Source organism: Aquila chrysaetos, chromosome 25 (genome assembly GCF_900496995.4).
Source record: "Aquila chrysaetos chrysaetos chromosome 25, bAquChr1.4, whole genome shotgun sequence".
NCBI classification, from domain to species: Eukaryota; Metazoa; Chordata; class Aves; order Accipitriformes; family Accipitridae; genus Aquila; species Aquila chrysaetos.
In genome coordinates this window covers 3,482,607-3,499,286 of record NC_044028.1, presented here as the reverse complement: position 1 = coordinate 3,499,286, position 16,680 = coordinate 3,482,607, and the positions used below count along the sequence as shown (strand labels likewise).

The following is a 16,680-nucleotide window of genomic DNA, read 5'->3' as shown; positions in this document are numbered from 1 at the left end:
AACCACAGACCATTAGTTTTGATCTTTGTGTGTGAGACAGAGGGCACCATTCTGATAAATTGGTTCGTCTTTGGCCAAAGTAATGCCGTGTCACTTCTCCAGGGTTCCTAGATGGCCGCTCTTCCTTCTCCTCTGTCCATCACAACCACCATCATAAATGAGGATGTTGGAAGAAATTCCTGGCTGATGAGTCAGGAAGTCGCCCATTGCATGGGCTGGGAACATCACCTGCATTGCAGTGCACAACAACTTACCCGTTCCTTTCTAGGTCACCAAGGCAGGTGATCTGAAGTTACCCCCTGAGAACCATCTGGCAAGCCCTGCAAGGCAGGCAGGGGTCCCACCAGGCACCAAGGTTGTCACCCGTGTGCCTGTCTGATGTCCGCCACAAAAGATGTGCCAAAGATTTAGCGAGGAACAAATTTACCAGCACTGGCAACACACCACCGTGCACAGCAAGACCCATGTAAAGACACAAAGAGCATCTTCTGCTGGGGAAAACCCTTCTCCCAGTGAGAATAACCAGGCCTCTGTCATTTGGAGGAAACCAAGGATTCCCAAAAGCCTGCGTCGTGTTTTGACATCTGACGGGCACCCAACAGCAGCTGCAGACCCTGCGTGTCTCCCCCACTCACTTGTACCGCGTGTTCAGGCCGGGCAGCGAAGCAGAGCGAGACACCACGTGAGAGACAGACAGATACCATCCTCCAGGTCACACTAGTAGTGTATTTATTGGAATATCTCACATGCAGGAACCAAAGTAGAGATGATTTCTGGAGCAAGTTAAACAATGGCAGATTAATACAGTTGTATCATCCTTAACGTAAACACTTTCTAGGTGAATACAGCAACATTTTAGTGTTGGGTTTCTTTGCTTTGTGTGTATTTTGTTTCTCTTTACACAGTCAATCTCTTTAAAACAGTTATGTCCCCCTTCTCCCCCTGCCCCATTCCCAAACAAAAAAATATCCAATATCTTCAGTAAATAAATATTATCCACTTTTATCTGGAAAGCCTACAGCTGTAATATACAGAGAAGCTATTACACAGGTTACATTTGTAGGGTTAACGATAGCTCATAATAACATGTACAGAATGAGGAGCTTGTACTCATAAAAACACACAGCAGGGTGAGAAGTCTGGCGTAGGTTTGCCATGGGCTAAAGAGAACCAGCACCGGAGCTCGGCACTGCTCGAAAGCCAGCCGGGTCTCGGTGAAACGCAACCTCGCCTCTCTCCTGGATGGAGGAGCAACCTGGGGCAGGGTGTGGGGAGGCTGGGGCTGGCAGCCTGGGGATGGAGCAGGCGGGCACAGCCCGCTCCGGAGGTTGCAGTTTGGGAGGGACGAGTGGAAGGTGCTGCGTGGGCACCACCGATGCCTCCGGGCACCTGGCAAGGGGATTGCTGCCTCCTCTCCTCTGGGGGTGGGCAAGGGCGGGTGGGTGCCCCCAGCAGCTGAAGGGTTACCTCCAAGTCGGCTATAAATCCACTCACTGATTGCCTGCTTCATTATTTCCATAAAAATAACTGTCCTGAGCTGTTTTTTTCCAGGGTAGGCTCCGCAAGCCTTGTGGTTAGCATTTAGGAGGTAAACAATGACTGAGCTGGATGAGGCTGGCCTGGGGATGGAGATAGCACAAGCAGTTCCCACTCCACAGGACTCCCAGCAGCCGCAAGAGACTTGACAACTCATGGGATGAAAAAGACTGTTGAAAATGCTGCTGTGTTTGCTCTCCTGATCTGCATGTCCTATCCTCATGGGTGAAAGCAGGAGAGCACTGAATAGAGAGGAACAGGAACAGGCTGCGTTGGCCGGGGTGCCAGGGAAGGGTGAGCCCAGCTCCTGCAGCAGCTTACAGAGGGGGACCATCACCCCTGCCCTGGGTCTGAAACCACCGCCTGGATCTGTTCTTCCACCACTGGAGGGAAACATCTCGCCACCACAGCCAGCTCTGCTGCATCCTCCATTTAAAAGTGGCAACAGCCAATGTATCCCATAAAAAAAGCTGAACAAAGTCAAACGAACAGAAACCCCCACTAAAATCCTTTTTCAGCTTGGAGGTGTAAAAACAGCCCTGGAAATGGCAGAGCGGGTTTGATCAGCACATTTCAGAGATGGAGGCTGTGATAATTGGAAGGGGAAAGGTATGTGGGAGGCTACGTGAGGGTCCCAGTAAGGACCAGTCTCTGCATTTATGTTGTTCCCTTTAAGAGACACCATGCTACGTTTTTATGAGCAATTCTCCTATGAGCCTTACCTACATACTAAACACCCTAAATGTCTGTACAGCACATTGTTATCTATTACACCTGCCAAAGATGCAGCTGAAATCTACACGTAACAATTAAAAAACCCGAAAGGATATATTTAAATAGAAACCATTCATTTCTTACATCTCAGCACATGAAGGGTTAACAGAAGAGGTTAAAAAACACACTGGAAAGAAAATATATTGACAAAATAAATATTTTAACCTAGATTAGGGTATGATTAGAACTTACAAAGGACCCCAATAATAATTTAGTGTCATTGAGTGTCAAGCTGTGATTCCTAATATGCCTAGGAAGCGTTGGGATGTTATTTTTCATGGAAAGTGGATCAGGCTGCAGCTCCATCCCTCTTCTCGCAAGCGTCGGAGCCACGCAAGTCCTCTGCCCACTTGCACAGAGGAAGCACTTAGAGTGAAAGCGAAGGAAGAATAAATTGAGAGGTCGGTCTTCTGAAGCGAAAAACCCCTTCCCTTTCCCTCAAACAGTTTCCACCGCTCAGGTTTTCTGCAGACCACAGGAGGACGGGCAACATGAGAGATCCTGATACAGGACATTAGGGAAGCTCTAGCATAGCTCTTACATTTGTTAAAGAAGGTTTGGGCTAAACCACCCGTTCTGCCGCAGGCTCTGTCCCCTTCAGTGCTTCCAGCCCCTGCGTGCTCAGCCCGCAAGAGCCAGGTCTGGTGGATTCGGGCTCCAAATTTAACTCACATAAGGGCTGCGCTTTTACCAGACCCATCAAGGGTCCCACCAGAAGGACGTTTAGCCATTGCCCCAGGCTGAGAACACACCTCTCAAGGAAGGCATCTCCTGAGGGCTGCCCTACTTCCAGCAAAGCCGCTGCTTGTGCTGACGGCACCTGCCACCCCCTGCAATATCCAGCAGATAACGCGGGGCGTCAGCGGGGACCACAGAGTGCCTGAGGTTGCAAGCACAGAAGAGAGTCCCTTGAGCTGTGCCAACACATGCTCCTTATTTCCCCTCAGCCCCAGCCTTCTTGTTTCATCTTTTTTCCTCCCCGGTCGGAGGGAGCAGTCACTGACAGCTCTGCAAGATCTTCCAGAAAGGGGCCAGATTCTCTCTAAAGCAACAACTTGGAAGTCCCAGGACAGGTTTAGCATGACAGAAAGAAGTGTTAACAGCGCACACACCCCCCCCCGCCCCCCTCTTTTTTTGCTTAGGGGTGGGATAAGAAGGGCCAGCAAATCCACAGCAGTGGGACTCTGCAGGGGGGCTCGATGACAGCGCTGGTGATATCCTTGCCACTCAGCATCATTTGACAATGTCCCCATGCTTGAGCAATGCGATTATCTCCTCCGGCTTGGCAGGGAAGCTGGATTAACATGCTTAGAATCACCTGATGTGGCCATTTACAGGGTCAATGTGTTTCAAGGATTTAGAAGAGCAAATACACACTTAAAACACCCACGGAGCTTTTTGCATTGACAGGAATACCAACAATTCATTCTATGCTGGCAAGACTGCTCAGGCAGTCACCAGACACTGTCTGAAATCAAATCAGCATCACAACAGAAGTTTCCTCAGGTTTCTGGGAGCTGGTGGCCACATCCGATATGTTGCAGCAAGGCAGAGTTTGGCAGGAGCTGGCAGCGGGGTGTCTGGCAGCCAGTATCTGAGCATTAGGCTCGCCTTGTGTTAAACACCGAGGGCAGTGGGCGAGAGCAGCAGTGCATACATGCAACCAAGGCAGACTGTCCTGGCACTTTCCATTAGCCACAGAGAAGATGAAATGGAGAGGAAGCCTCTGCAGACCCACATGGAAGGGCTTCAACTGGGGAAAGAGCCAGCAAGTGGGGAGAAGCAGCAAGTTATCTCCATCCTTACAGTGATTTTCCCTGTCCACTTGCAAGCCATGCTACTTTCTGCACAGTGCAGAGCTGACTGGGAGCAGTGAGCTACAGAGCAGCAAGCTATAGAGCAGAGACGAGCGCTGGGGGGTGGCAGGGCAGCCTTGCCTGGGCCCAGCTACATACAGAGGGATCCTGGAAGAGGATGCAGGCAGGGCAGGACAGAGGAGAGGATGAGCCCGGACAGCACAGAGTGACATCTGACCTGGGACAGCCTGGAAATCCTGCCCCAAACAATGCTTCCCTCCGAAGATTAATGTGACTGCTCTCAAAGACCATCAGTACTGCAATCGGGCCATTTGGTAAAAGGTTTTATGTGTCACAACCTACCAAAGCGTGGCAAACCCTAGAGAGTACGTTATGAGCTGAAATAACTATGCTCAGAGAAAAGCTTCTATCACTTTCACATCAGCTGTTTATAGCACAGCTTCTTGGTCTAGAACAACTTCTGAGGAAGCTTGAGACACATCAGCATCCCGGGAAGCTCAGACATGCCAAGTCAGAACAAAGTGGCTGGTTGCCTAAGACAGTGAGCGCCCTGAGGAAGAGGGGCTGGAGCGCTGCTGCCTGCATGGGTGTTCATCTGATAAAGTGCCTCTCTGTCAGGACAGGAGATTCTCCCTGCCATGCATTCAGCTCTCTCTTTGATCCTGCCATCTTGCGCCACTGGCTTCCTACCAAGGAACATGCTGAGGGATGCAGCAATGGCTGGAGCTGCCTGCTCCAGCTCTGCTTGTCAGCCCAGCAAGGCAGGCACACATGCTGGAATCCCTTCTGGCAGCTCCAGGAAGAGCAGCACTCTCGACCATGCCTCTGGCAAGCAAGGGAATATGCTTGTTTGCACAGACAGGAGGGAGACTGCAGCCCCGTAGGAGCTGGGAGTTAATAAAGGGGCAGAGGTATCAAAGGACACTCCAGAAATTACAAATAGCACGGCCACAATCATCCAACACTTTGTCAGGCCCAAACCTAGAAGGAAATGAGGAGTTTCACCTCCAGCACAGGCAGGCATGGCTAATCCCTCCACAGTAACCACCTCCCTCAGCATTTTCGTACAAGCCTCTGTGAGGTTTGCGTCTTTTTCTCATACCTACCACCAAGAACCAGTGTGTCTATCCTACCGGGCATGGCAGGGAATGCAGGAACCTCAGTTCACACCCAGTCCATGAGCAAGTCCCATCCATCTGCATGGATGTTATTAACAACAGCTGAGACAAATGCAGAGCTCTACAGTCACTGAAGAAGGAATCTAAGGTAAGGAAAAAATAACCTAGCTATTTTAAAAGGCAAACACACTAGAAAAAATCCTCATGTGAGAATGCTCTCCCAAAGAGCAAAATGCTTCAAGCGCTAATGTTACAGCATCCATTTAGCTCAGCGTTTTTCATTCTCGTCAACTGCCAGAGCTACTGGACATGGCCAACAGACTGCTTTCAAATTAGAGCAAGCCCAGATAAAACACAAGGAAAAAAAATACCCTGTGAGATTTAGAATATGAAGTGCCGCACAAAGTGGGGAAAAGCGACCACCATATGGTACCAGGAGATGTGTGAGTGGGAGAGTAAAGGATTTTAACTTGTGAAGCACATGTTGAAAGGGGAACAGTTGTTCCTTGCTGTCGAATCCGACACGAAAGCCAATACATTAACATTTTATCTAAAAATAAAGACACACTCCTCCTGAACATTCCAGCTCAGTCAATTACATGCTGATCGACAGAGCAGTCTACTTGGCAGGACCTGCCTACAGAAGAGGATGATCCCTACATAAATTGAAGGGCAAGGCTGCTCTCTCCCCTCTGGGCTTTTGTTTCAACACAGTGTGACGTACTCATGCATTCTAAAGGGGTTTTCAGCATCAAGAGCTGGTTTTGTGCAGCTGGGATAGGAAGGAGGGGATTAAGCGAGTGCTGGAGAATCGTGGTCTGGCAGGAATAGTGTTGGACTTAAATAGAAAGAGTCAGCTTGTGGGGGTGGATTGTTTGGGGAGGGGGGGGGAAGGAGAAGCAATCTATGAAATCAGGGGGAAAGGGGTTGTTGTTAGCCAAGTACTGTGGGAGGACAAAGTGGCCGTACAGCGACATTTGCCTGCAGAGCACGGGGGTGGGAGGGCGGCTAAGAGCAATCTTCACAGTGCAAAGAGGGCATCCTCCGAGCGCTCTTGCTTTTTCCTGCTGGAAGGATTTGTTGGAGGGGTGGGGGCTTCCAGGGGAGGGGATGGCAGATTGGGAACCATCTCCGCCGCTTTGGCTCGCTCTTCTAAAAATTTGTCAAACTCTGCAATGCAAAAAAAGAAGGAAGACAGATAAGAACGGGGGCTCTACGTTTAGCCCTGGGGACAGAGGTTAGCAAGGTCTGAAATTCCAGCGCCTGGTGTCCCATCGGGCTGTGTTCGCAGGCACACATACTTGTACAGCCTGACTTCCTCAGGAAAGGGTACAGACATCCTTTGAGACACCCTAGCTCAGGCAGCAGAGGGAATCAAACCCACACTACACCATCAGCTGCGACAGAAGCGGGAAACATCATTCCAAAGGGCTGAGCAGCCTGGGGACGCATTCCTGCTGGCACAAACACAGTGCACAGCCAAGAAAGATGGCAGGAAAGCACTTACAGCCGAGAGGGCTCCTCACACCATAAATATGAACTTTTTGCTCTGAAATGCTCTCCTCACGCCTTTCCGAGTGCAGAAGCATTTGCTGGGGAACATCAGGCTGGGAGAAGTCAGCATTTCAGCAGAGATCAAAGCACATAATTCAGTCTGCGCACTAACCTGAGAATGGCTTATAGCCACAGGCATCTCTGCTTACCTTCACTGGTCACTCCTTCTTCCAGTTCGTCTCCTTTCTGCAATTGGAACAAAAAGGTGTGTGAACACACAGGCAGTGCTTCAGCTTTGCTATTATCCTCTATGCAGATTTAATGCAACTGGACAGTTTCTACCACTTCTTTCCACATGCTAACTATTTGAGCAGGGTGACCTGGGGAAATCACATAGCTCCCGTGTCAGGAAGCCAATGGTGATTGACATTTCACTGTGCTGCAGAGCAAGAGGATGAGCACTAGAGATGCTTCTGAAGATTGCTCGTGGATAGCTAAACTTTCCCCGTTGGACCTGAATGGCAGTCCAGCGCTGTTTCCAGTTCAGACAGTAGGCTTGGTCAAAAACTGAGCTGCATGAGTCACACAAATACTGTACAAGATGCCAACTTTTCTGTCACATGGTCCTTTAAAAAGTCAGGACTGCTGTTTGCATTGTGTCTTCAAATAAAATGCACTTTTAGCTGACAAAGGACACATGCCACAAAATAGCTTGGGGCCAACGTTCCTCCTGTGGGAGTTCACTTTAGATTTCATACAAAAATATAGCAGCTTTCCTGGTATCCATGCTGTACAAAGATGAGACTAGGGTGGGCTGGATGAAGGATACTGATGGCCGGTTAGCATCCATGAGATACAAGGGCTGGGATGCCAGGGGGTCAGTGCATTTCTACCAGCTGTGTGCATTTCAACATGTAAATTTCCAATAGTGCTTTTATAAGGAAATTAAAAGTCCAAGGATGTGGCATCCTTGTCAATCTGTCACTATGTTAAAGATGAATGAAAATACTACTTGGAAACCTCATGTTGACCCTGCTTTGAAAAATAAAAGTATTTGTCCATACCGTGGCTTCTTTACCAGGAGAGTGGAAACATACTGATTGGTCTCACAAAGGTTTTTAATGCCTGAGCATTAAAGCCACCTAGCATCTACTAGCTTTCTACTGCACAGAGGTTTCCAAAGGTACACACAGCAGCCACTGCTTCCCATGCAGAGGTACTGTTCCGATGTACCCCAAAAAGGGTGAGGAAATAAATAATGATTAGCTAGCCTAATCTGTAGCTTCCTCAGCTGGGAAGCAGGGAACTGAAATGAACCCTTAACAAAAAAAGGAGGAGGGGAACCCAGAGTGAAAACCAAAAATCCAGTCCAAACTTTCTCAGAGGGCATGTCTATGCTGCACCCACATACGGTCAGGATGGGGACCCAGGTACCCTGGAGAAGGGAAGCTGGTACAGTCACAGCCGCAGTGTGTGCCATCCCCAGGCTTGTTCAGGCATTTACACGGCACTTCTCTGCTCTTTTTGAGCAAGACTGTCTAGGGGATGACAGATATACAGAGCTACCTTGATCTCCCTCCACAAGATCTTATCTCCTGCTAAATTAATTTAAATGGCAAAGACAAAAGTTTATTGTTTAAGCAGAGTGGACATGCTACATTTACTGTATCTCTTTAACAAAATGAGGCCAGTTTCTAATTAAATTTGAAAATGACTGCCTGTACTGAGGCCTGAAAAAACTACCTGCAGCTGAAAACCAGTGACATTTCAAAGACAGCCAGTCAGTCTGCCAAACTCTAACACTGAAACCCAGAATCTGTTTAAGCACTTCAGGCGGCTTTGGAGAGCAGGAGCATTTTCTTCCTTTCAGTACAGTCAGCTCCTCTGGTGCCGGAGCGGAGGGCTGACGTGCCGGAGCGTGCCTGCAGCTCTGCTGCCAGAGCTGGGGAGCGGAGCCTGAACCCCACAACTCCCAGCCAGGAGCTGAGCAGGCAATAGCAAAGGGCTGGGGGAGACCTTAAGGAGTAGGGAGTTATCTAGGGACAGTATCTGAAGTCATAAGAAGTAATGGAAGGAGATGATCCTTAGGGATATGGTGACCACAAGGAAACAGTTCAGTTCACTAAAGCCATGTTTAAAAGAACAGTCTGAAACGCAACCCACCACCGGTCCCCAAAAGGCACTTGGTTAATTTGAGTCAGATGCTTACATTAAAAAAAAAAAAAAGACCGGAGTAAATGCGTACTAGCTGTACCACTGCTTAAACCAAATGTGTATTGGTACAGTAAAACAAACTCCAGAATGAAGGCAAAGCTACTTTTAGTTCTGTCTTTTGTTTGCTTGTTTGTTTAATAATTACCAGACAATAATCATTTAGGAGAAACTGAAAGTTATAAACATTGAAGAGAGACTGTTATAAATTTTTATTATGACTATTATGAAACATGTCAAGATTGCTTGCCAATTTAAAAGACATCTCCATCTGAAAGGAATCTAAGCCCTGATCCAGCATCTCTTAAATGCATGCCTCAACGTAAGCATGTACTTAGATCCTGTCAAAGCTAATGCAGCCTTAAACATGTGCTTTAAGTCCAGTGCAGAACACAGGTAAACCTCAGCACATGTTTAAATGCTTTCCTAAATGGGAACCAGAAACACGATTTCTGGAACGCATGCTATTCTGTGGTGTTAACATGGAGAAGTGAAAATAAAACAACTCAGAAAAAAAACGTTTTGATTGAATTGCTGAACACGACGCTATCTCCTCCTGCTTAGATATTCCCTTCAAAGGGAAATAAGCTACATGATTTGGAAGTTTCACTGCCTCCCATTTTGAGAAGTACCAGTAACTCAGCAATGCATTGAAAGTTATCCGTACAAGTGCTATTGCCCATGTGAAAAATGAAAATATAAAGGGTCTCACCAAGTCGGTACTGAGCCACTCCTCAATGTCATCCATGACAGAGGACTGTGCAACAGGGATCTAGGGAGTGCAGCGAGAGAACAGCAAGGCAGGCAAAAACCAAAACACATCCACAATCATGGCCACAGAGCGATGGAAAACGCCAGAAATAAGATTAAAAACAAAACAAAAACAAAGATGTAAGATGTGCTGGAAAAAAAAGGCAACAAAATATAAATGGCATTTCAAATAAAGAAACACTTGGAAAGGAAATTATGAACAACAAGGCTAAAAAAAAAACAGGAGAAAGATTATGGGGAATGACGTGACTTGATGCCAGCATAAGACGGGTAACTTCTCGACCACATATTAAAACCATCAAGATGGACTGATGATTCTAATCTTGATCGTGAAAAGCTTTTAAGGGTAGAATACTGGATATCAGTTAGGTTTTGAAATGTTAAATTTACCTTTTACTTTTTAAAATGGGTATTAGCCACAGTGAAGGGTTAGCAAAAAGAGGGGCTCAAAGTCTTCAGGCAACGCTCCTATGAAAACAATTTGATTTTCTCCACAGGTGGAGGCAGGCAGAGCCCAGGGTACACAGTCATGTTTCCTTCCAGATCCTCCTCCCACCACACCACTGAGCCTTGGCAAGCCTCGGCACACCAGTTTAAAGCAAAAGCATCCCGGCTCCCTGGTCCCACTCCTCTGCCAAAGGTGACCCTCTCGCAGCGGAGGCGGCAGAACCCAACGTGTGCCAGTGCTTAGTGCGGAGTCTCAAAGGTGAAGGTGAGGAGGAGGACGGGGCAGCAACTCCTGGTGAGGGCAGAGGAGGAGAGCACAGCACGCGCTCCTCGGCTCCAGCACCAGCAATGCCTTGTAGTGCTCCAGCAAGGCTCACCGGAGCCTGCCCGTCAGGCCTCCACGGACAGGTTAACAAGAAGGCATGGAAGGTTTTCCTCTCCTCCTGTGATAAAACCACTCACGTTACGTTGTGCAATTGCAACAGGCAGCACAGACGCAGCGTGCTGAGGTGCAGCTATTTCACAAAGCGCTACAAGCAACTGGGTCAGCGAAGGGAAATTACTGCGTATTAGGTGTAGAATTTCCTGACTTAACTACGCTGCTTAAATACACCAGAGGGCTGCAGAAGTAAACAGGAAAACACCACAATAGATCTCATAAGGACAACCTGAAAAACATTCGGAAAGCAATGCCAGACACGCAGGTTCCAGGCCAGAGCACAGTGGCCGAGCAGCAGGGCTGGCAGACGAGATCTCGCGGTGCTGGCGAGGCTCTCTAGGAAGAAAAAGTGTCAGAGGTTGTCTACAGCTTTGCCTGAAACCTCTCATGGGAAGAAGACATGAAAGAGGCTCTGCAGATGAATTCGCTGGGAGGTGTAGTTTTGTCAGGGACTTCTAGTGGAGGAAGATAGACAGACGCTGAATTACAGAGGCAGCAGCGCAGGCTGATGCTGTTTCGCAGAGCTCCTCACGAAATTTTTCTTCTAATCAAGTGGCCTTTTGCACTGAGGAGGTCAGTTAAGCCCTTGCTTGAGGTGAGGTCTGCTAAGGTGGGTTAGTTGTGTCAAAGGACTGGAAATCCAGGGCTCAATCCAAAGCATCTCCCACAAAAGAGGTACCGGGAAGATGGCTTGGCTCTGACTCTGCAGGTTGCTGGACAAAGTGCACATGACAGATCCAAGAAGGGTCAGAGGTACAAGTTGTCATTCTGCTTTCAGCTAATACAAGAAGATCCCAAACAGAAAATAAGTTCCTGCAGTTTCCTTTGGAATGGGCCAGATTTAGGACAATCGCCCCTTCTTAATTTGCAAGGGAGAGCTGAATCATGCATGTACAATGCTAACGCAGTGTGCTGAAGCTGCTGCATGCTGGCCCAGATGGCATTAATGAGAGGAGGGCTCTGTAGACATCTTCCAACGTGTTCCTTCCCAAGGGCAAGTTGCATCTTGTAGAACTGGCTTGTTAGTTTAACAGCTTTGGAAAATACTGGCTTCAGAGATACAAAGCAATGGATTTATTCAGCCTACAGCAACCTAAAACCTACTGCAGAAGTTTCACTGCTGTCTCTCTCCTTTATTGCTTAACGCTGCAAACAATAAGTAACGCTTTGGAAGGTGTAGCCTTCAGAGCCGTTGGCTAGTTTGCAGCTCAGAAAGGTACTTGCATTTCTTTAAGGATAAGAAAATCTGTATGGAGAGGAGGAGGAAAATAGCAGGGTTTTTTTGCTTTTTTGTGAATAAAATAAGAGCAGCTGTTCTAAAAAGCGTGGTGGTACTGTGGTCCCTGTATTAGGAGGAACAGCAATTCAAATCTTGGGTATCCTGAAAACACAACAGATGACTGAGCAAGTATTGGATTCCTGAGAATTGCAGGACTCCTGAGTTTGCAGGAGTCCTCAAAGAACAGCTCAGCAGTATAGGAGTCTGTGCTGCTGTGTTTTGTAAGATTTAAAAAAAAAAAAAGGCGGGGGGGGGGATAGAAAAAAAAGGAATTCTACTTTCAGACAGACCTACTTTATATAACAAACAAACAAAAACTTCAGAAGTGCAAGAACACTTCTCACAGGTCATATATAAGAAGCAGAGAGCTGCAAGATAAACATTTGAGCATGTCAGCCATTTGCTATTCAGCACTGACCTTTTAAAAAACTTCCCCCATCTTCGAGCACACTTGCAGAAGAGCCAAAAGTTTGTATCTATTGCTCCTTCCATTCTCAAACTTCCGATTTACCTTCCTCAGACGGAGCCCCGTTTTCCCCATAAAACATGGGTCAAATGTATCAGGTTTAATTTGTTCAAGCATAAAGAGGGGGGAAACTCTCAAGAGTAACTGGAGGTTTTAAAATATTTTAACTATAACATTGTAACACTTATATTTCATTTGAAACTGACCACACACAGAAGTTCATTTTTTGCCAGTCAGTTCTGTATTTGGCAAGTCTCACCCTTCCAGAAGTCCTAAACTGAAAAACGTGGAGGGGAGTTTTGTTAAAACTAATCCCCTAAAACACAACAGAAGCAATGTAAAAATAAATTAGCTAGTTTACACATTAAAAAAGACAACAGTTTCTGGGAACAAACAGCAGTGGCAGCCACAGACTACATGGAAATGGCTCCAGAATGGGATACCGTCTTGTTAATACTTTGATTATGCAAACATACACGGTCTAGTGAAGCGCTCAATCTTGGCAAGACAGCTCCCTAGATAGTCAGTGTTGGCTGCGAGAGCTGTTTTTGTAACGATATTGTGATTTCTTTTTTAAAAGTCTATACTCTTAAGTAAATGAAAATTAAGTCTCAAAATATTTTTGCGTACTTTAAGTAACTGGCTTTAATTAAAGGTTGGGCTTATAGTTCAAATTCCTTTTTTATTTAGTCTTTGGAAAATCCTACAAATGGGATCATCTCAACAGTCCTGAAAGGGAAATGGAAAAGGAGGGCTGGGAGAACAAAAACGAGCGTTCAATCCCACAAAACCCACAGGAACCTGGAATTCAAGTTCATACTTATCTAAGTTAGATTGTGTTGGTGTTCTCACTAGCAATCAAAAGCCAAAGAGTATTGCCAATATATTTCCTCAGAAGTCATAAAATCCAATATTCTACCCTTAAAAAGACAGTTTAAGGTTATTATTATCACATTTTATTTCTATTAAAAATGATCCCACTGGAAAAGAAGCAGGTATGAAATGACAATTCAGGTCTCTAGTTGAGCTCATTAATGTTCTTAAAATGTTTAACAAGGTTCATGCTAATTGTTGCTAGACTACTGTCTTGTAGTAGCTTAGTTAATTCCACTTCTTTATAGATGTTTAACAAAGCTGACACCAATACTTGGTTAGCTGCTATTCACTCCCCCCCGTTAGTTAGCAATAGTAAAGAAAGCTCTGTCATTCCTACGGTAGCAGAACGAGAGCACCGAGATGCACACTAGCAGTCTACTCCAGCTTACTACTACAGTCTTACCATCTATTTAAAGCTGTTGTGATCTTGAAATAGCTGCCTGGCCTCAATATTAGAACACGTTTGACTTTACATGTAAGGATTGAATTAGCTACTTGATTACTTCTAACTGTTTACACATCGCATAGATGGGGAAGACAAGAGCTCAGGTGCAGTATGTTCCCCAACACAGCCTGTTGTACCTGTACAACAACCAGCCAATCTGGATCTGATAGACATGTCCAGACAGCGAAAGCCTTCCTTCACATGTCGTATCACATTGTCCTTGTAGAGTGCTCCGTAAAATGCCATGGCTGAACAGGTAATGAAACCCACATGGTCTTCAGAACAAGGGAACATGCCTGCTTGCCTTCAAAAGAGAGAGGGGTCCTACCACACAGAAGAAATGAGATCTTCACACGTTTATTTCTCAGTTTGTCCACAATTCAAGCACTTCAGTCTCCAAGAAGATGATGTATTTCAACAGTCTCATGTTACCCAAATAATTGCCACATCTTAGATCCTGTCTCTCTGTTGAAGGCATACATAGTGGCATCTCACTTTGTTACTAATTAACATCTCAGCAAAGGTTTCATTTAATCTTTACTCACTTATCTTTACTACAGAGAGGAATCTCCTCTCCAGCCAGGCATGCTGCTGGTGGTCAAGATGCAATGCTGAAAGCTGTTTGTATCACTTTCTGTGAATTCTGGTTCAGTTTCATTCCTCCCCTGTCACTGTCCCAAATAACGTCTGGCCTGACGTAGTGGCTTAAGCAACACCTGCTTCTCACTTTCGTAACAAATACCCATTTGGCCTGTGAGTGGGGTGACAGATTATTCTAACAAATTAATATATTCATGCAAATCTCAATAGCTGCCCAAACTCATGAGAAGGGAACTGGAATTAACCTGTACTAAAACGTGGTGGCCTTGTGCCTAAGAGCTGCTGATACAGACCCTTGTATGACACCTGCATGGTCTAACTTGCAAACCCCCAGACCTTACACTGCAAACAGATCTGGTACTGGAACAGCTCAGCTAACATCCCTAAGTCATGTTTGAACAAGGAACATTTTCTGCAGATATCATTTTGCCTGCATTAGTTTTGTAGGCAGAGCTGGAATGGATAAAGGTGTGGTTTGTGTCTCCGTGGTCCCGGCATCACCTTGCCAGCAGAACTGAGCTGTAGATTAAGCTGACACAGAAACAACACTGCCAAATTCACTGGGAGAGTACACACGGAGCCCTGAATGAGCCTCCCTCTGCAAAGGTGTGTTGGTGAACTGGGATGCACAGAAATGGAGTGGGAAGAACTCAACCCTAAGCTTAAATGTATCGCGGTTTGGAAAGAATGTCAGGTCATGAGGGGTGCGAGTACCACTCTGGCAGGTGGAGACCCTTTCAGTGGTCTCAGTGTTGTACAGGCACAGGTAATAGCAATGTCAGCTCACCCCTCTTTTCCCTCTCATCTCAAAAGTACAAAAAGTTACCAAAGAATGTGCACATCAAGTTCATACCTGGGATGCTAGTTATTCCACTGGTATTGCAAATGCTACAAAGTTGTATTAATAAATATGGTTAAGAACTACAGCCAGTTAAGAGAGAAACAGAGTTAATGATTAGTTTAGTTTTATTTTAGGTATTTCTCTCTCATACTTAGCATAAAAACAAGGTGACAGGCTTGTAAGAGCAGCGACTGGCTGGACAGCCAGACCCCCTTCCCTCCCCAAATCCATATGCCTCCATGAATGCTGCAGTATCCTTTTTCCAGACTGAATAACCACAAGCCAATGAACGAATATTGTGTTTGTTTTTTTAATAAAGCAGTGGTGTGAGTGGTGTGAACAGCAGGGGTGCCGATTTCATGCTTCCCTGCTCTTGTAAACAGTGGAAAGGCAAAGAAGAGGAACTAACTCAATCACTGGATTATTCATTATGGATGAACATCTAACAGTGGCATAGTACATCTCTGGCTGCAACAGAGCCACCGAACAGCAAGAGCCTCTGTGAACCACAATCAACAGTATCAGAGGCAAAGCAAGTGCTGCTCACTTTATGGCTTTTCCCTCTCATGTTACAAGCTGTGGGTCTCTGACAAGCACTGAAATGAAACTCTGGCTCCCAAGGATAGGTACCTACAACTGGGCTTACCCACATCTGCTAGCAGGCACAGAACTGCTTCTGGGTGCTTGCATGGGCAGGCAGACAGGACCGTATACATGCACGTGTCCAATCACTGTGCATGCACTAGCCATGCAAACTTCTGACAAATTCACAAGCTGGCCCTCAGAAATAACCTGGATTAGCCCTAAGCCTAGAAGAATAAATGCAAAGTGTTTCACAGAGTTGGTGCACTTTGATATTGCACACTCTGGATTTTCTCAACCTTAAACTCTCTGGGTTGTTTCTCTTTTTAAGCACTGGGCAGCTCAGTCTGGGACATTCAAGGCTCTCCCTGGAGTGAGGCATTGCCATTCCACAGGCCTCCTGACACCCAGCCCCACAACCTGCACTGCAAGCGCACGCCAGCCCAAAGGGAATTCTGCACTGCACCTTTCTGAACTCAGCTGCAGTCAGGGCTGTCTCAGAGGGACTTTGTGCAGATAGGTCACATTATTGGTACTAATCTCAAACACTTAAAGTGATGGATTACATTGTCCAAAAATACAAAATTGGTCTTAGAACTTGGCTTTAAGGCATAGCTGAGGCTATTTTTTACCTACCTCTGACTTCTGCACTTAAAGCAGACTTTTGAACTTCTCTCTGCAAGCGTGTTGATGAAGGACAACTTCAAACAAGGTCAAAATGTGCACAGATTCAGTGATCTTCAGAAGCTTGACTTTATCAGAGCACTAGCATCACTAGACATGGGAATTAAATCCTTACAGCCAGAAACATGACTGTACATTTTGGACTCTGAATCCTAATGTCAGTGGGGTGGAAGATGTCAATCTGGGTAGCAGTTCTCCCATTCCCTTCCTTTCATAAAGAGCTATCCCTACATTACTCAATTCAATTAGGTATGATCCTACAACTCCTGTATGTCTACTACAGACCACAAAGTTAAGCAC

General features: G+C 46.2%; 1 protein-coding gene across 3 annotated transcripts in view; it reads right to left on the bottom strand.

Moving 5' to 3' along the window:
• Positions 1 to 706: 706 nt before the first annotated feature.
• The window catches only part of TOM1L2 (target of myb1 like 2 membrane trafficking protein), a 58,921-nt gene continuing 42,947 nt past the window's right edge, over positions 707 to 16,680 (bottom strand). For 2 of the 3 annotated variants that reach the window (XM_030001758.1, XM_030001759.1), the window contains 3 exons: positions 9,663 to 9,722; positions 6,949 to 6,985; positions 707 to 6,415 (listed from right to left, as the gene is read on the bottom strand). In XM_030001758.1, the coding sequence (XP_029857618.1) occupies positions 6,267 to 6,415; positions 6,949 to 6,985; positions 9,663 to 9,722 (246 nt within the window). In that variant the 3' untranslated portion in view covers positions 707 to 6,266. The remainder of the gene's footprint in view (positions 6,416 to 6,948; positions 6,986 to 9,662; positions 9,723 to 16,680) is intronic. The other variant, XM_030001760.2, reaches the window with a different exon arrangement.